Source organism: Trachurus trachurus (assembly GCF_905171665.1).
Source record: "Trachurus trachurus genome assembly, chromosome: 15".
NCBI lineage: Eukaryota > Metazoa > Chordata > Actinopteri > Carangiformes > Carangidae > Trachurus > Trachurus trachurus.
The window spans coordinates 12,303,804-12,323,674 of NC_139906.1; the positions used below are offsets into that span (position 1 = coordinate 12,303,804).

The window sequence follows — 19,871 nt, forward strand, 5'->3', positions numbered from 1 at the left end:
CATGCATGTGTGTTTCTAGGAGTGTGTGCCCGCATGTGTGTACTGCACAACAGACCAGCAAACCATCTGCTCATCTCCTCTTAATGAACAAAGCAAACAGCAGGAGTCAAGGCTGTCTCCAAATCTGGAGTCTCTTTATTGGTAAGCACACACAAACACACACACACACACACACATACGCATACACACATCTCTGCGCTGTTTAATCTGATTATCTTTGATTGAGAACAGGGGCAAAGCAACCTTTTTAGACCTCACTCCTACATCAGTGACAGAGAAGGTCTGAAACACAATTAGCAAGCTGTTCCTGAGCTCTGCTTTGCAGTCACATCTGACCACCGGCAGCCAAATAGACCTAATGGGTGGGAACTAACCAATGGGAACTAACACGCTACTGCATCTGTGGATGATGGGGAAATGCAACACTATTAGACAGCTGTTCGCCATATCTTTTCAAATGTATTTGGAAGTAACATAAGCATTGGATCAATTGGCTCAGGAGCAATCACAGCCAGGCATGAAGGTACACACAGTTTGATGTGAATAAAACTGGCAGCCTGTAGTGTAAGACAAAGCAGGGCCTCTGCAAAGGAAGTCTGGACCTTGACAAGATATGACACAGTGTGCATAAGGCCAGAGGACCATAAGAAAAAGTCATTAAACTGGACTTTGTGCAGCCACATCCTGCTCAAGGCCCCAAGGATAATTAACGCTGTTACCACTCTGTCAGAAAGCTGACCACATGGCTTCGAGACATGAAACACTCCCCGCGCTGCTTGTATAGCATATCCAACCCATAAACACATTTTACATACTGAGCAAATGGTCATAGTTGACAAGGCTAAAAATCAGACGTGATTAAACCAGTGCTTCAGGAGCTGGATTATTCCCCGTTTGAGGTGCGTGAGACACCGGGAGGATGGCGTCGTGTGTGAGGAGGCTGCCCTTCATCAGGAGGATCATCTGGCTGCAGCAGCTGCCCTGCTGAAATGCCTGTGAGCAAGACACTAAGTCGCAGCTGCAGGGGTGCCGCGGCCGTTCAACCTGGATTACGGACCAGAGATGACCCTCTTGATGTTGCTGTGTGGATGTGAAACTTTTTTTTTTTTTGCTTAAAATAATTTACTCCTCAGTTCTCTCATGGTTCTATTTTTACTGAATAAATGCATTTGTTCCTTTAAGCTATTTATCTTATGTATTTATTATCAGTAGCATAACATTTACTCAAGCACAGTTTTGAGGTAGGCTACTTATAAAACAAGAATAATAGATTCAACAAATAAAGTATGATAATAACATATCAACATAACTGCATTTACAATTATTATGAATGATTAAAAAAAAAAAAAACTTTTATTCATCCAGAAAGTGTGAAAAACTGAGACTTTTTTTTTCTTTCTTAATAAGAACACTCTAGCCAAGATGGGAAGCAGTAACCTACACTTAACAGGACTGCAGACAGCCATCTAACAATTCACAATGAAAATAAAATATCGGGGGGAAAAAAGATCAAATATTCATTATAAGTCATCAGCATCAGGGGTCAAACTGGGGCAAATGAATCAACCAAAACATCCACCTGCCTTCAAGCCAGTTAAAAAATTACTTTAAGTGCATCCAGAGGCCAGCTCCCTCAGATTCAGATATTTCCAGACACTCCCTTTCCTTTTATATAGGCCTAGGCTATTCTGCAGTTTGTAAAGTAGGCCTGATTAAAATTAGCCTAACCTTTACCAGCTGCAACGTTAAAGTGATGTACTAATTCATCACTAATTACAATCTAATGATATAATATTCAGTGCATTGTTCTGAAATGGGCCATTCTGACTCCTCTCAGTATATTTTGGTCCAAGTTAAGTTAAGTTAGATTTTAAATGCATGACTTTACCTTCACTACATTGTGGTATCATAGGCCTAAACAGATAACCTGAGCTGGGTCCTTGAACACCACTGATTATTGTCATTTTTTTAATGATCAACTTTTATATTTTTCTATTATTATTTTCCTACTCATAATTAGTTTTTGATCCTGTACTACCTATTAGGAAATTGGTAGCACATAATAAACGGAAAATTGTGAATGGAAGACTCAACAACTGATCCCATTAATTGCTTATCACATTTTTGAACTTTAAAATGTTTTGCTTGTCAATATTAACGAGTCTCTCCGAGGAAATGAGTCGTTTATGTAACTTTATCAGTAAAAAACAACATCCAGGGATCCTCATCACGTCCTCCACCGCGGAACAACAGCGCCCTCTACGGGTCACATTTCCTCTAATTTCACTGGTCTGCGAAAAGACACTTTTTGGTCCTGACGGGTTGCCGTAGTTAGGACATTCCTCCTTCCCCCTTCCCCTCCCCTGTCTCTTTCTCCTCACAGCATGGACCCTCACCCCAACTTTATTTCGGTGCTTTAGTGTTGGTTTTGCCTTGACTTGGGATTTACGGTCTCCGTCTGGATCCAGTAACTCGTCCGGACGCCATGTTTACCACCACCGGCTCTCGGGGCCTGTGTAAGTGTCCGCTTTTACCCGATAAACCTGAACCAGGATGTCGCAGCCCTCTAGTCTCTCGGCTGCTGCTGTCAGCTAAGTTAGCCGCTGTTAGCATTGCGCTGTCATTCATTTACTCCAAGCCAGGGTTTTCCCTCTTTAGTTAATAAATAACACACGCTTTGCTTTCCCAATTTAGCCGGTTTGCTTAGCTAAGGTGTCATCGTTATAAAAATAACCGAAATATACCAGAAAGGGCATCTTGTGATCTTGTTACCTAGCTAATTCCGTGTTGTGGAGGAGGAGGACATTACATACATTACATTATTACAATACATCACATTACATTATATACAGGACATTTACATTAGCTTGTGTTAATGAAACTCACTTTTCAACACAGGCGTAGTCAAGACAGTGACACTTCTTCCTCAGGGGTGAAGGAAGTAGTCAGATCAGCGACTGCTGTACAAATACTCTCATCATCATCTCATTTAAAAACCCTGTAGGCTATTTTAAATAGAGTCTACATGTACAGTATAGGTAGTCAGGGAAGTTAATCCAGTCCTATCCAACCCTAACCCAGTGGACCAAAGTGCTGCATAATAAATAAAAAGCATAAGAAATAAAAGACATCACAGCTCACATAAGGCAAAAAAATTACATATAAATGCAGATAAAATAGATTAAAAAGCATACAACATGGGTTAAAATAATAGCCATACAACATAAACAATAAGATAAGATAAAAATAAAATAAAATCAACATCTTACTGGGGGTCAAAGGCCAAGGAGAAGAGGTGGATTTAAAAACAGGCAGAGAAGAGGCCCATCTGAAACCAGTTAACAGTTAACAAGTAATCAAAACAGGTCCTGTTATCACATACAGGGGTATTAAGTTGTTATTACTCATATACTATATTAATTTGTAAATAAATAAAAGCACTTACAGTACTTTACACTCCTGGTGTTGTGCACAGATAAGGCTCCTCTGTCTAAAGGCCTCCTCCTGGTGCTCAATGGGCTGACTGTGATGCTCCTGCTGCTGCCACAGTACCAAGATCTGTTTGTATACAACCTACAGGCTGTCACCCACCAGCACCAGGTATGTCTCCACTGTCTGTGTCTGTGTTAGTGAGCGACATCAGTGGACATGTTTTTAAAACATAAAATCTGTTAAAATATAGAGCATCAAGGTTCACTTTTGACTCACTTTATGTCCAAGCACTAGGTTTTAGTGGAGGTTTCAGCTGCATCTCATTCATCAGTGAATGAAGATTTGTTACTGACTAATCATTATAGTACTGGTACTGTTATCATTGTGTGACCATTGTAACCTAAGGAGCTTTAATTACATGACAACAGAGAAAGTCAATGCAGTGCAGTGTGATCTAGTATGTTTGTGATTACCAGAAGAAAACTAGTAACAGCATTAACAGGGACGGAGTCAGAGGCTTACTCATGTCATCATATGACCAAAGTTCCCAGTTATACTGAATAAAGATGCCTGAAGCTGTTCTGTTACCTGATGTTGGCCATGAGATGCAGTTGAAAGTTGAAAAAAGCTTTTAAATGGACCTTGACATAATATTAATTTGTCAAATTGTTGTGAAAATGACTCAGTATTATAATCTAGCAGTTCTTTGTCGGTCTAATTTGTGAGATATGACATTGGATAGCATATATGTACTGTGTTACTTACAAGAGACACTATGCAAAGTCATAATGTGTATAATTCTGCTCTCCCTGGTGCTGCAGGTGTGGAGGTTGTTGTGTGGCAGGTTGGTCTGTCTAGACGTGAAGGACTCCTTTTGTAGCAGCCTGCTCATTTATAACTTCAGAATCTTTGAGCGGAGATTTGGCACCAGGAAGTTTGCTGTAAGTACCACATCCACTGATGAATGGATAGAGATACAGAGACAGAGGACGAGCTTAATAAACTATAGCTCGTATTCATCACTGAGCTACAATGCCCCAAAATCTGGACTGAATTGATTTGATGTGCCAAATTTCTCACACTTGGATTTGTTTGTGGGTTGTTTCCACTCAAGTTGCATTCATGCACAAAAGAAAAATTAAGAACTTTTCCCAACAGGATTTTAAATACGATCCTCAACAAGAATCAGTATGAGTTTCACCTTTGTAGTGTTTTCGGGAAGATAATACTTAAAGTAACTTCCTCATCTGGCACAAAGCAGTTTTCATGAACTTGCTGCGTGGCTGACATTTGACACTGACTGTGTTTCTAGGTTTGTGTTGCACTAACTATTATATACGGGGCACCTCTTAATTACAGTCCTTCCTGTTGGGCACTTGGTGTCTATCTGCGCTAATGGACTTCCTGTTGGCCCAGGCCTTCCAGTTTCTGTTTGACTATGAAGTTGAGGAACTGCCTGCAGGACTGTGAGTAGTTTGGTCACTATTATCCACAGTGCTTTGCTTTGTCACTCTTATAGTCCCAAAGGATTCTGCAATTAAGAGATAGTCTTGTATTCGGTTAGGTCTGTGAAGCATTAGAAAATATTTAAACCATGACACTAAAGTGTAAAAACATATCACCATGTAATCCCTCAGTGTTTTTTCATTTCCTAATCCCCGGCCCATATTTTATTTGTGTACACGGTATTTACCTGGTGTTGGACTGTGACAGCAGCACACTGTCTGTCCACTGAGACAAACATGTTAAGAAATTTAATGAATTGACTAGTTGTTATTCAGAAAAACTGAAAGTCACCTTCTCCAAAAGCTGAGCACACCAAACTCAACATTACCTTTCCTTCTTGCATAGAACACAATCTGATAATTACACTGATAAATTTGAATTATTCATATTTTTTTGTTTCTCTCTGTGTCTGTATTTGTGCGTTTTATTTCCACCCTCTTTACCTCTACACCTCTCCTCTCACAGGCTCGCTCCAGTCTTCTCTCTGTTTGTGCCTTTCTACCTGTCCATCCCCAGAATGCCAGTCACCCAGGTCCTGGGTCACATCCACATCACCAACAAGTCTCTGGTCTACATCGTAGGCTTGCAGGTATAAGCCCATGTTCTGCTGGTGTGGCTGTGTGTGTGTATATATTTGTCTCTTATTGCCCTCCAGAGTTTAAATAAATTCCACCGACTAGTCTGATTTTCATTGTTTCTTCTTTCCTTCCCTCCCCCAGCTGTTGACTTCCAGCCCCTTCATGTGGCTTCTTGCACTCAGTGGACTGGTGAGTAGCCAAATTCTTCATTAATTAATCATTTCTGTGTATCTAAGAGGAGTACCGATAATTAAAACTGCACTAAGTGATTTATGGCTGGAGGAGTTGCAGGACATGGGAAGGGCCAGAGAATCAAAACAGTGTGCTCAAGAGCAGTGTTTCTCAAACTTTTCTTTAAACCAAGGACAACTTCACCGTTAAAGTCAAACCTGCAGACCAACCAACTCCCCATACATCCCCAAAACCAGTATGGTAAAGAGAGTAAACAATCCTGGCAGCAGGTGGTGCTATTTATTTAGCATCAAAATGATCATACACGAATAAAAAAAAACCCAGATGAATCAATAATGACGATAAGTGTTCTTTTCAATCTTATTCAACACAGGCAGGGTATGTACGTTTTGAAAAAACCTTGAAAAGTCATGGAATTTGAAAAGGTCTGGAAAAGTCTTGGAAACTTAAGTATACCCCAAAAGATTTGGAAAAGTCATGAAATTGTTCTCACTTATTAATAACAGCCTACGCAGTTGATTTAAAATTGATAAATAAAAATGTTATATCGACAAATCTCACGCATTGATCCGATCAGTCAGCCACTGTTCTCGTCAGGTCAGGTGTGACGTGCGTTGCAAGGTGCAGTAGACTATGAAGACTTTTATTTCGGATCGAAAGCTAAGCTGTGTGTTATGCAGTGAAACGTTTTACATATCTAATATGGGGGAGGCAGCGCGCACAAACCCATTACTGCCGATGTAGATGCACGTCATGTGCGCTCACAACCTAAAGTGGCGCGTATTATGTGCGACTCGCTTGATTTTTCATGTATTCCTCCTGCCTCTCCTACTGTTTCCCACGGAGCTCTGCTCCGTTTGAAAGGAGAAGGAAGTACGTATGTGGAAAGACGTCGCCTTCGAGATGTAGAATGTGTTTTATAGAAGAGAAGCACATATTTCCGGACAGAACAGATGTGTCCTGTGCCTTTTCAGCCTTCCTTTCAGCCCTCCTTTTATATTTAATAGAGGGAGGACAATACCTGACATATTCTCAGCTGTAAGGTATTGTCCCACTCCCTGCTGTAAAGGGTAGGCTAAATATTATAGATACAAGGCTGAAAATCACAGCACATGTTTGTTCTGATGATACAAGTCAGTGGTGTAAAACCCAAGCATGTGGGAGCCTGGTTTTGTATTTAATAGAGGGTGGGACAATATCTGAAAGTACAGCTATCAAGATGATGATTTGCTGCCAAATCATGGAAATGTGTTGGCTAAAATGTGTATGAAGCCTGACAGTTTTGATATCTCTGAGTTTTGGATCATGTTGCTCTGTGGTATACTATGGATTTACCTACACAGTAAAGCTGATTTCATTACTATATACGTGTTTTTTGTGGATGTGTTTTTCAGATCTCAGGCGCACTGTACCACTCCAATGTGCTGCGGTTACAGAAGCTCCTCTTCGTACCTGCCTGGGTGTCTCGTATTGGACGGTACATGTTGGAGCCGCTCTTCTCAAGTGAGTCTAGCCGTTAGTAATCACCTACACAAATCCTGGGCAAATCCTTTTGACAGTGCCCAGTGTTGCACGTCCAGACACAGAGTTGTTGTCACTCTGTCTGACTGACAAATAATAACATAAAATCCGTTTTAAGGCATTTGAACATGATGCATTAATGTACATATGCAAAATTTCCATTTTTTTAAATTCTTTTCTGTTAAAAAAAAACCTGGAGGAAGAGTTAAGTGAAGGATGAAATAATCAGCTATTTTAAAAGTCATCCTGTTTTTCCAGATTCAATTTGTCTTATGAGATTTTTGTGGCCATTTGCTACACTTACAATTAGGCTAATTAGCCAAAGTAACTCGCGTTCATAATTTTATAGACGCCATTCCTCCTGTCTCACAAATCGGAGGGGGGGACTTCTGGGTCAACGATGCCATCATGAAATAGTAGTATAAAAGCACACAGTATTCATTAAGAAAAGTAGTTTCTGAATGACTGAAGATGTGTTTTTTTTGCTCGACTGCACACATTACTTTCTTCTCTGGAAAACATTCACTTAAAAGGTTGTTTACATTAAATGTCATGCCTTAAACAGCTCCACCTCTCCAATTTCTAATGTCCTACACGGTCATTTAAAGCCTCTCAGCTGTGAAAGAGTGTTTAACAGTCTGAAAATAGTCTGCACTGAACAGCTTTGGCTTCCCACATTCGTCCCGAAAACTTAACCGGAGCCAGTGCTCACGGTGAGCTGGTTTGGTATTTGTTATGTTTCTATGTTTAGAAGATAGGGCATCGCTGTGAAATGCTGGAAATGATAAGACAAAATATTTTTATGCTTTTTACCTGGAACAGATTCGCATACCCATTGATATACATATCTTAAATACTGTATTACATTTTTTTTAATCTGCCCATCAATGTGTTATTAACATCTGTGGTCATCCAGGCTCTCAGCCAACCAGTGAGACACCTCTGGGCATGGGTGCCACGCTGGACATCCAGAGGCAGCAGAGGATGGACATGCTCGACCAACAGCTGCTGCTGGCCCAGTACAACGAGGCCAGGAGGAATACCAGACAACAGCCACAGGTAGATGGACACAAACTTATCACTGCACTTATCCAAGAAATTAATTCACAAGCATCAGATGACATGAATCCATGAACCATGAATTGTGCAACGTCCTCATACCTGTGTGTGTGTGTGTCTGTGTCTGTGTGTGTGCAGCCTGGGTTGTTACAGTGGACCAGGTTGTTTCCCTCCCTGAGACAAAGAGGACAGAACCGACCGCCGATGCAGCCCCGCCCCCAGGCGCAGACACAGCCATCCACACAGGCGCCGCTATTGGACAACTCTCCTGTTGCAGAGGAGCAGGTGGATGCTCGCCTCCGTGTTCCCTTACATGTTAACACACAAGAAGCTTCACGCTATCACACAGTGTTAATTCACTTTCTCTTATTTCTAGATATCATCTCACATGTTTTATGACCAGCATGACTCAGAATCTGTCGACCCAACTTGTTTATAGCCAACCTACACCTTACTTTGTGCAGGAAATCCTTATGAAATATTCCCCAGGTGATGATTTATCTACCGCTGCTGTCTCCCTAGTTGATGTTTTCTCTTTTTGTTTTGTTTTCTCTCGTGTCCCACAGGTCGCACGGTTGGTGGAAATGGGCTTCTCCAGGATCGATGCCCTTGAGGCCCTCAGAGCTTCAAACAACGACATCAACATGGCAACCAACTTCCTCTTGCAACACTGAGAGAGAGAGACAGAGAGAGAGCTCAGTGAGAAAAACAAGAGGTGAATGAGAACAGAGCGAGGATGCAGGAAGAGAAGCAACCAAAGCAGAGGAGCAAAAAGGAAAAAAAAAACGGAGACAAAATGTTGGGGAAAATGACAGTGAGTGATGGAGATTAGGAGAGAAGACAACAGAAATCTGTACAGTTAATCTGCTGTGTCACTGCTCCCCCAAGCAGTGTTAGGCTGACCCGACCTGAACGGAGCCCGATCGCTGGCTGATTAATGAAGAAGTGTGAAGCACAAAGTGGGAGACATTTGCGTCATCTCTTGCTGATGGTCATCGTAGTGTGAAACAGGCAATCATTGCTCAAGGCAGACGAGTTAGACCTCTAACTCCCAGGGGATTCCTATGAAACATACACAGAAACCAAACAGGCCAGAGCCTGGATCACAGTACACCTTAAACACATCAGAGTCTTCAGTCCAGTGGAGGACACGGTAGGAACATGCGAGATTTCTTTAAAACAACTGATGCTGAAACACACAAATCAGCTGAAATCCCACCGACCCTCCACACGGACACTAACTTATAGCTATGTGAAATAGTTTTCTATAACCTGTACCACTGTAATGTACTGCCATTCTACTGGCTGTTGTGTATCCGGCATCTTAGACCCTGATAACTGGTCAGAGATGATACATATGACACAGAAGATAAAGAAAAGGTCCACAAGGTTGTTGTTTTTTTTGAGAGAGAATGGATCAGAGAACATTAAGACATTGTTCAGGTTTTGGACACATTTTTATTTTTTGCTGTGACAATAGGAGTGAAAACAGGCACGCACCATCTGCTCAAAGGTTCTGTTTAATCCCACCAGAGGTCATGATTACAACTTGAGAATTAATGATTAAAGAATCCATGAACGGTACAACGTGCAAAACATGGTTGTATTACACAGATGTTATTTCTTTATGTTGGCAGTGTTTGATGGAAGTAGCGGGGCTCAACCCTTTCCTGCTTGAGATGTTTTAACAAAGCAGTCAGCTTGATTGACAGCTACCGCAGGTGCCAAATTTCTTTGGAGCTGAACAGTTTTGGCGCCTTTGTAACTCTGCAAGTCCACTGTCTGTAGCCGACAGGGCTGTTTGGCAGGATACAGGTCAGATGGGTTATCTCAGGGTCTCTGAGGCGGCTTCCTCTGTTAATGACACATATACAGACATTTAGTGCACCTACACACAGGTGCACAGTAGCCTGTCAAGGAGGTCGTGTTTCACAGCCTTGACCGTCTGTCTCTTTCATCATTTCATGCTCTCAAATGCATTTGCACACACTCCTCAAGGTTTTATTTATTCTGTCTTAACTGAGTTAACTGAGTCCTTTTTTTTTCTCTGCCAGCACATGTGTCTGGATCTTGGCAAGTCTTACAAGTCTGATGATATTTATTATGCAATATCACGACAAGAGAAATTTATGGAGACTATGCACTGCATAGGAAGTACTTTGTGTATATACATGTGCAGACATTTTGTGCAAGAGAAGTAATATTGCAGCCACTATGTATTGATGTCAAAGAAATATGCTAGTTTTATATTTTGTGCATAATAATATTGATAATATATGACCACTGAAATGAGTCTGTCATTTGTGTGTATGTATTTTTGAGAGTGAATAATAGTTTATGGGTGTGATGAGGGAGTTGTTGCATGGACAACTTTCTGAAGAACTGTAATGAATCATATTTGACCTGTGGAATAAATCAACTTGCTGACTAATTGTTTGCCTTGCGTAGGAGTTATTCACTCTGATGAGCCTCTTATACTGTACATGTATGAGTCCTTGAGGGACAAACATGAAATTGGAAGTTTTAAAGTTGTTAATGGCAGCATTTCTTAAAAAAAAAAAAAAAAAATATCATGCTCTTTGGCTACAGGACATTCAGCAAATTAAAGAGGACTAAATGGAGGAGTATGATTTATGGAGAACATAAATCACATGTTATATTTGGATAAAGTAATTATTAGCAATCACAACCTGATACCATTAATTCAAATACTGCTTTGACTAAGTATTTCTTCAGTTTGTTGTTCATATCCCCAAATTCTAACACTGAAAGTGGAGGAAGTCATGCAGACACCCTCTAGTTTTGATGATTCACAAATAGGGGGTCAGAGAATTATCATAGTGTGTGGTTTTGTTTCCTTATTCAATGTCTGTCAGTTCTGGCGCCTAAAATTGATGGGTCCATTACTGTAACAGATGTAACCTTTTTCAACAGTTTCAACAGTCAAAAGCCAAAAAACTTTGGAACCACTTTTTGGGGATCTTCCAGCATCTTTTTTCTAAACTCCACAGCAACTGTCATTGTTTGTTTTGTCACTTCCTTGTAAGTGATCTGTAACCACTTACCTGATTTCTGCTGCGGAAACCAGTGTTTATAAAACAGGACATTTCTGCTTGTGCATTAGTCCGAGTCTGTCTTTTCTCACAGACTGACAAAGGCTTGTGTTAGAGCCTTTTATGCTTTTAAACAGAATCCAAACATAGAATAATGTAGCCCACCGAAAAACTATTCCTGAATGAACTAACTGTACCCATAGCTTTCTGCAAGTAAAAAAAAAAAAAAACTTATGTAGGTAAAAAAACAAACTGGATGCTCATTACGAAAAAGGAAGAAAAAATGCTATTCCTCAAAAGGGAAAGGGAAAAGTTTTGATTTTGCATAATGCTTTGTGTATTACAGGAAAATGCAGTTAATATCTGGAAAAATAAACCAAAACAACAAACACATTTCAGTTTGAAAGATTTCCATAATGACAGTAATACATACACATTTCTTGCCTATGGAGGACCAGTCATCTAAAAATTGGAAGAAAAAAGAGTTAAACTGCTCAGTAAAATACTCAAAAATCCTTTCTAAAGCAGTATGAACATGATTTTTCACTGGTGTCAAAAAACTGCCTGCTCTAATGTTAAGTTTCCTTTGGTCACTAGATGGAGACATTGATTCAGGTCTATTGCGTTAGTGCCTCTGCCACACCCACCTGCTCTGATTATTCTAGTGAACAGACAGCTCCAGCAGACAGTCTCGCTCCAGGGTGGCTGAATACCAATGTAGAGAAATTATGCACATCCTCCAAGTCAAAGAATTCAAAAACATATGGTTTGCCAACTATTCTCTTAAACACAGATGACAAAATGACACTTTGAGTTTGCTTTCTTTTTCATCTCGCGCTTGAGACGTGGCACTTGAGATCTCATCTGAACTCCCACAGACACATGAAACAGAAATATATGGTCTTTTTTTTTTCTCGCTCTCTCTCTCTCTCTAAAGGGTCTGAAGAGTTCACGGTGACACAATTCAATCCGATCACAGCTGACGTCGAATCCAGTCAAGCGGCGCAACTTTTAATGGCTGCTGAATTGAAAAGCAGCTTAAACTGGAGTGATTAATATCTGTGTGTCTCTTTGTGTTTCAGTGTTTAATTAAAGACAGTGATTGAGGAAAAAAAAAACTTCACTGACAACCAACCTCATTACGGGGGACTCTTTTGTGAAATGCCCACTTAATGTGCAGCATTAATCATGCCTCGTTTGGGGGTAATGATTTTAATTTTTTCCAGCTTTAGGATGATGTTTTAGTCATTTTTATTTAGGGTAAAATATTGATATTGATGGGTCGTGACAATTCTCATGTGATGCCGCATAATTTCATATTCAACCTGCTGTTCAAAACTCGTATTTCATTTCCCTGTGTGCAACAACAGTGTCAGAATGATGATGTATGTTCTGGGGGTTTCTCCTTCTCTGGCAGGGAGGCCATTATCGTTTACAGTACAGCTGACTGTGGCCTTGAAGCATCAGCAGTTGTGTGGGGGGCTATTTGTCATCTCGGGTTAGCCGTCTGTGGCTCTATTAACAAGGCCTACTGTACCAATATACCATGACGTACCACCACTGTACAGGAACAAAGTGGTGTCTGTTTGTTGTGTTTCTGCTCCTGCACTTCTTGAGAAAAGTTTTAACTTTGATTTTGGGCTAATTGACCTCATGTCACATGTTAATGGCAATTTCACATCATAAGATTGATAATGATCTTATGTTTGTCCAATAATAAAGTTACACCAGCAGTCGGTTTTGTTTAGCTTAGCCCACAGATTAGCCTGGCTGTTGGAAGATAACAAAAATCCATAGTATGCATGCATAAGCTCACAGCTCTCAAGTTTGTTATCTCACATGTTTTGTCATGTTCCTTTAGTTCAACTGTCAAAATACAGAGCAGACTCTGGGAGGGTGGAACAAGATCTGAGCACCATGCTGACAGATCGTCACGTGTAGCCCACGGTTGTTTTTTTTACACCTTGAGCTGACACCAGGCCAACATTATCATTCATGTGAGGTCATGTTTCTGGCATGGAGCCAAATGCAAGCCCAGACTTCTCACTAATGTCTGTGGAAAACATCAGGATACATAGCCACTAAATGCTCTGTTCACCTGCTAATGGATAATTTAACTCATTTACTGTTTGGTTTTGATCAGTCAGGTTTAACAAGCTGTCATCGTGGCTTAAATCCAGCCTGATGAGAGCTTTAATAGTAGAAAAGCCAAAACAAAGTGCTGAAAGATGCCAAAATGCTCCATTGGGTTCAGGGAAATTGCTACTTCTCTGTGTTTGTCTCTACAAATGACTTCATGTTTTAATATGGTAATTTGATCCATTTCTAATAATTATATTGTATACACACCACTGTATAGAAAAAACATACATGTTTTGAAATGTACACCTACTGTGTCACTGTCAGTACCAGTATTTACCCACAGATGTAATGTACTGTATTAGTATTCATGTTTTAGTGTGAGTGAGTCACTTGCTGATGCTGTGCTGCTGGCGTGCACGTATCACTTCAAACAGCCAGAGGCCAGCACCAGCTCCAACGCCGTCTCCGCTATATTCCCTCGCCAGCTCTGTTGCCATGGTGAGTGCATGCTGTTTTTGTGTGGTTGCCATGGAGATCCCATATCACAGCCTTCCTCCTGCTCTCATCATGTTTCTGCATGATCATTTGTATGCCTGCCGTATGCTAATGCTTCAAAAAAAAAGAAAAAACATGAGCAGCACAGGGAAGTGCCCATCGGGATTGCCTTTTATAGAAATATGCCCAGGTATTCCTGGTGGTGCTTCAGAGGGTGGCAGAAAATACCAAAGCAGCTGATTGACTTTCTCACTCTGACTTTGCATGTTTGACAGTGAAAATGTCAGATGTATGAGAAAAATTCAGAACAATGGCTTCTTTTTTCCCCCCTCTTTCCTACCAGTGAGTCCATGCCTATTGAAAGCAAGAATACCAAACGCCTCCCACTGATATGGTAATAATATTCAAGCCAGTGTGCTTAGATAATGACATCATTTGTTAGTTGAGTCCCTCTAACAGTCTGTCCATGTCTTTCACGCTCACTGGGTATTGTGTACTGCATGTGTGCGCATTCATGGCTGTCCATTTTGTACGTGCGTGTGTGTCTGAGAGCGCTGTGAACCACATGTGGGAATGTTTGCATCCCATTCTCAGGGCAGACAGCAAGCGGCAAAGGCCACTGATGTTTTCCCCTAGCCATTTTCAGGGGAACTTTATACTTAATGGGGCACAACAATGTACCTGCCTTCAGGCCATTCAAGGCTTTGGCATTTCACTTCCATTGCGTGCTGGCTCCTGTATGCCACTTGTGGTCTGTTTAGTCTGTGGTTGCTTCGGCTACATCAAAAGAAGAAGCAACCCACACAGCAGGAGACTCCGACGCGGATCCGCATTCGAGTCACCAAACCCGCGTGACTGTCACATTCGTTTGGGCGCCGCCTAGAGGATCAGCCCCGCCTCCAGGCAGAGCCGTTATTCTACCGTCAAACAGCGGATCCCGAACGGACCCGTGTCGGATGTGTGGACACGGACGCGCCTTTACTGTAACGGTCAAACAGTAGTTAGTCTACACCGAGCCGAGACCAGAGGAGTCATCATTTCTTTGCTGGGACACGGTTGTGCTGAAACCTCTAGTAAGTTTATTGATTTATTGATGTATTGCGACATTCACAGTAAACATTGGCCTTTGTGTTTTTAATCGTCATGTATATTAATGCTTGTAATGACGTTGTTTGATATTAGCACTGTTAGAACTTTTGTAGTTTTGTGCAACAGGCTAGGTTAGCTTCTAGCTGAGATGTGATGATGCACGTCTGTAGCTATTTTGTTTTAAAATGGGATAGCAATTTCGGGAGAATATGTTGTGGTTGTGTGACTAAAAAAACACACATTGTTATTTGGTATGGTTATCTGTTTTAATGTATTGCAGCTGTTATCCTGTGTAACGTTAGCCTATGCTAGCGCTAACTTATGTAGCTGCTATTTCTCCGACCTCGACCTCCCATTTCCTCGATTTAAGTAGGCTATGCCCGGTGTTCCGACTCCCAGTAATTACGAGTCGCCCTCTTCATACACATTACGGTGTTTTTTTTTTTTTTAATTATCTTCTTTTCTTTAAAACGAACTAGCCGCTCGTCTAGCGGCTAACTAGCCGTTAGCGGCTAACTAGCCGCTAGCGGCTAACTAGCCGTTCCGTTAGCGGCTAGTTAGCCGCTCGGCTTTTATTTAAAAAATAAAAAACACCGTAATGTTTATGAAGAGGGCAACCAACTCCAACGTTACGGAGTTTAGAATGACTCTTTTAAGCCTCTCTTTACTCCTCATGTCTTAATTCTCCGTGACTTTTCGCTAGCCGAGCGGCTAACGGTGCTGTTGTACTGTATATCAGCACGGCTGTGATTCGGTCGTAGGCACGAGGCCGCACACCCGTGCTGATATACAGTACAACAGCAACGGGGAAATTCACAACAGTACATACAAACACACTCACACATGCCATGCACACTGGCAATATCAATGTTTAAGCTTGTCAGTGCTTTATGATGATTAATATATGCTGAGAAACAAGCTTGTAAATCAAGCAGGAAAGACCAATAATTTGTGTTTAATGAATCAAATATAATCAGATATTGTTTTGGTCATAAATAGGCCATGTTTAATTCGCTCGGGAGGAGGGGCGGGCACACAGCTTTTCTTTTTCTTTTTTTTTAACTTTTTTTTTTAAATAATGAGGGCTGTCATTTTTGCTAAGCTTAAGTCAACTAAAGTTAGCTATTTTGTGTTTTCTATGTCCTGCCTTGAGTTTATGTTGTCTACACACCCACATACTTGACTTTTTTTCCACATTTTTTCTATTTTTACTGTGTAGATAATCCTCCAGCTAGGCCAATATTTGACATGTCTCTGGGTGCTGCTGTGTAGTGGTGAGTATTACTATTCAATTGCTTTTGTTGGTTTTAGGGATGCACATTTTGAATTTTTTTTTCTGACTGATGATAACCAACGCTTGTTAACCGATATGATTACAATGCTCTCGGGGGCGATCACTTTTTCTCTTTTGCGCAGCTCTGTTGTAACAGGTGATGCAGATCGATGTCCCTGTAGGCTACATTTGTTGTCTGACCTTCTTTTATGATATTAATGATATTATTCCTTTTTTAATATTGTGAGTAAAGATAATTACTGCAAGTCCTATTGCCTTTAAGATTCTAATGTTCATTTTTTTTGTTGAAACTATTTTGGAGAGATATGTCTAATAATCAGTCTTCAGTACAACACAAAATAATATGGCACCACAAACTAAACCAACTTCCATTTGTCTCTCTTTCTCTAGTGAATGTGGCAGTGTAAAGGGTGTTCAGTTGCTGTGCAATATTTGACATGTCTCAGGGTGCTGTGTCAAAGGCTCTGCAGTAGTGGTGAGTATTACTAAATCATTTGTTGTTTTCTGAGTTTATTGTTTTTTTTTTCATTTATGTATATAATTTTTAAACAATTACTCGGTAATGAAAAAGAAATAGGGGGCATCATTGCACCCATGGATGAAGTAAATATATTCTCTGGGTTGGGGGTGTAACAACTGATTGTCTTCAAGACAAAATTGCCTTTTACCAGGACAAATGAGAATTTTCACAGACATGAACTCAAACAACACAACTTGTGCCTCTGCTTTTCTGCCGTAGGATGACGACGTGGATCTGGGAAGAGAATGCGTCCTAAAGACCCTCTGCGTTTACCTGAATGAGGACCCGGAGAATCTATTGAGAGAGTATGTGGTAAGTTTTACTTAGGTTTAGTATGTTGAGATGTTATCTTTCGTATTTTATATAAACTTTAAAACATCTACTCATTGTAATTACTTTACAGTCAGCTAAGTTGTAGGATAATATGGTAGTGATCTTAATATCAAAGTGTGTGTTTATTTTTCATTAAAGGGATAGTTCGGGTCTTTTGATATGAATCTATATGGCATCCCCATCAGCAGTTACGTGCTGTGACAGTGACTTTCCCCGGACTGCGTCCCGTGAGCGGAGTTACGGCCTGGTTTCGGTGCTGACGAATGTAGTCCGGTTAGTTGGCTGGGGTCACGAAAATAAAGCGTTTTGCTTCTCAAAACAATAAGCGTTCAAAAGAGTCATACATTTGCATCACAAAACCGTTGTCCACAAAAAGGTCAGACCTCACAATCGCTTGCTGCTATTTTCTCTCCCTCGTATCACTGCGCGCTGCCGCCTGTAGACGGCTGTGCGCGTTTCCATCAGCTGTTTCATGGAGTTTATTGCTCGGATAGTTCACGTAAACATATCTGACTATGACACAAGTGATGAAGCCATCCCTAAAAGGGAGAGCTTTATGGACCTGATGTGATGCTGAACCTCATCAGATGGAGTTCCATAGACTGTAGGAAAGAGGTTAGAGCATCGTTGCAGCGCAGTCCATGGTGGAAGATCAGACCAACAAATATACAGACAGCGTGCATCACCTCCAAGGACGGTGCTGCTGGAAAAAAAAAAGAACAGCGCTCCTCTGCAGCCAGCTGACGTGTAGCTCACCTGCAGCTGTCAGAGGATCCTCGCTCTTTCTTTAGCCTGGTGTTTGGATGCACTTTGTTCAACATGTGAAGATCTAACTAGCCTACTATCTGACCAAACGGTCAGCTGAGCCAGCTAACAGAGTGGACGTGGCTGGTGTGTAGGCTTGCTATTTTATAACGGCAAGAAAAAATAATCGTCCTGATAGTGTGTGTACATTTGTCGGGCTGATCTTCCATCACGGACTGCGCTGCATTACTGATCATCACCCGGTCACCCTGTCTCTCACAGCTGCAGCTGTGGTCTAACTTAAGCTTGTCGCTTCCCTGTCCCTCCTCTCTGTGTCTGCCCGTTCTAACTCCATCTGATGAGGTTCAGCATCACATCAGGTTCATAAAGCTCTCCCTTTGGCTCTGTGCTAAAACAAGGGATGGCTTCATCACTTGTGTCATAATCAGATATGTTTACGTGAACTATCCGAGCAATAAACTCCATGAAACAGCTGATAGAAACGCTCACAGCCGTCTACAGGCGGCAGCGCGCAGTGATACGAGGGAGAGAAAATAGCAGCAAGCGATTGTGAGGTCTGACCTTTTTGTGGACAACGGTTTTGTGATGCAAATGTATCACTCTTTTGAACGCATATTGTTTTGAGAAGTAAAACGCTTTATTTTCGTGACCCCAGCCAACTAACCGTACATTCGTCAGCACCGAAACCAGGCCGGAGAAAGTCACTAGGGACTTTAAGCAACGGTGGATTTTGCCACGGCTACAGCAGCCGGAAATAGATCTTTGCTCCGCTGATCAAGACTTAAGCCGATGTGCCGGCGTTGCCTGCCGTCGCCGGCTGATCTACCACGGCAAATCAAGTGTTCTATGGTTGATAGTGACACACTAACCCCAGGGGTTTTCAAAGTGTGAGAGAGAGAATTAAACATAGCCTATTTATTATCAGTTACTATGACCAAAACAATATTTGATTTGTTAAACATAAATTGGTCTTCCCTGTAGGATTTGTTTTATTTACAATCTTATTTCTCAGCATATAGGCCTATTAATTATCATGACAACATAAAGCACTGACGAATAAGCCTAAACATTGATACAGGACTCATCACACATTCATGCTCTCCCTGTGTGATCATCTAGGAAGCAGATAGTCTGAGGTTGAAGTTTAGGTGACACTGTGACAGGTCACTGTACGTCTTGACCACATGTCAGCTGTTCAGCTGTAGTAGAGGAGAACTCAGCTGTTTTCAGCTCTGCCGCACGTAGCGTTTTTTTTTTTTTTTTTTAGGAGCTCCGGTATATTGCGGCTTTATGCGGGAAGACACGCGATAAACTACAGCTGATCCAATGTATTTATCTGAGCTTGGTCACCGTGAGAGGCGCTTTGAGCTGCGTTCATATTAAGTTACACCTGACGTAGGACAGGGCATTTTGACAGGTCTGCGCTCACATCAGCTGTGTTTATTTACCCTCACCCTGTCACATAAGCGATCAGCTGTTTGTTTTGTTTTTTTTTAACGTTTGATGTCTGTTTTTCTTTTTGCTCGAAATCAAACATGGTATGACCTTGACTCCCTATATATCTGTCTGTTTGATTACAGGTGCTGTAAGAAAAAATACAGTGACAAGGTCAGCCACAGATGACGAGGTGACCAAACACGCCATCCACCTTGCGGCAGATTGTGCAGCGAGGAGACGTGTCCCGCCTCCATCCACGCGAGAACCCCAGTAGCATGTACTTTAAAAAAAATAAACAATATTTGTATTGAACTTCTTGTCGTTCACCAGTTATTGATTTTCTGATAATTTAGCTTCACATTTCATTGAAGTTGTAGCCTCATTTTGTACAGTAAATTGATGTCTTGACTTGAACCTTTTCTGTATATTGACAATGGTGTTAGGTTAAAAATGCAGATTTAAGTTTGGTGTAGAAGTCTAGGCTAGGCATAGTTATAGTTTTAGTTTAAGCTATT

The 19,871-nt window shown here is 41.2% G+C and overlaps 1 protein-coding gene and 1 long non-coding RNA gene across 3 annotated transcripts; both read left to right on the forward strand.

Moving 5' to 3' along the window:
- Positions 1-2,332: 2,332 nt before the first annotated feature.
- On the forward strand, positions 2,333-10,662 carry ubac2 (UBA domain containing 2). 2 transcript variants are annotated; one of them, XM_083987654.1, is made up of 10 exons: positions 2,333-2,516; positions 3,476-3,600; positions 4,254-4,373; positions 4,792-4,898; positions 5,404-5,527; positions 5,658-5,705; positions 7,103-7,211; positions 8,146-8,288; positions 8,427-8,573; positions 8,855-10,662. In XM_083987654.1, exons 1-10 carry the CDS (start codon positions 2,486-2,488, stop codon positions 8,960-8,962), a joined length of 1,062 nt encoding a protein of 353 aa, XP_083843780.1. In that variant the 5' UTR covers positions 2,333-2,485; the 3' UTR covers positions 8,963-10,662. The 2 variants fall into 2 exon arrangements, with proteins under 2 accessions (XP_083843780.1, XP_083843781.1); XM_083987655.1 differs by lacking the exon at positions 8,855-10,662 and adding an exon at positions 8,665-8,760.
- A 5,562-nt stretch (positions 10,663-16,224) lies between these two features.
- On the forward strand, positions 16,225-19,625 carry LOC310997850. Its single transcript, XR_014595955.1, has 4 exons — positions 16,225-16,281; positions 16,692-16,776; positions 17,041-17,133; positions 19,500-19,625. It is a non-coding gene; the product is annotated as an uncharacterized lncRNA (long non-coding RNA).
- The last annotated feature ends 246 nt before the right edge of the window (positions 19,626-19,871 follow it).

Bases quoted from the DNA above. Each gene is read 5' to 3' on its own strand.
- ubac2 (XM_083987654.1), top strand. From the start codon at position 2,486: ATGTTTACCACCACCGGCTCTCGGGGCCTGT. The intron at 7,212-8,145 runs GTGAGTCTAGCC...GTGGTCATCCAG, and splicing joins GTTGGAGCCGCTCTTCTCAA to GCTCTCAGCCAACCAGTGAG. The intron at 8,289-8,426 runs GTAGATGGACAC...GTGTGTGTGCAG, and splicing joins ATACCAGACAACAGCCACAG to CCTGGGTTGTTACAGTGGAC.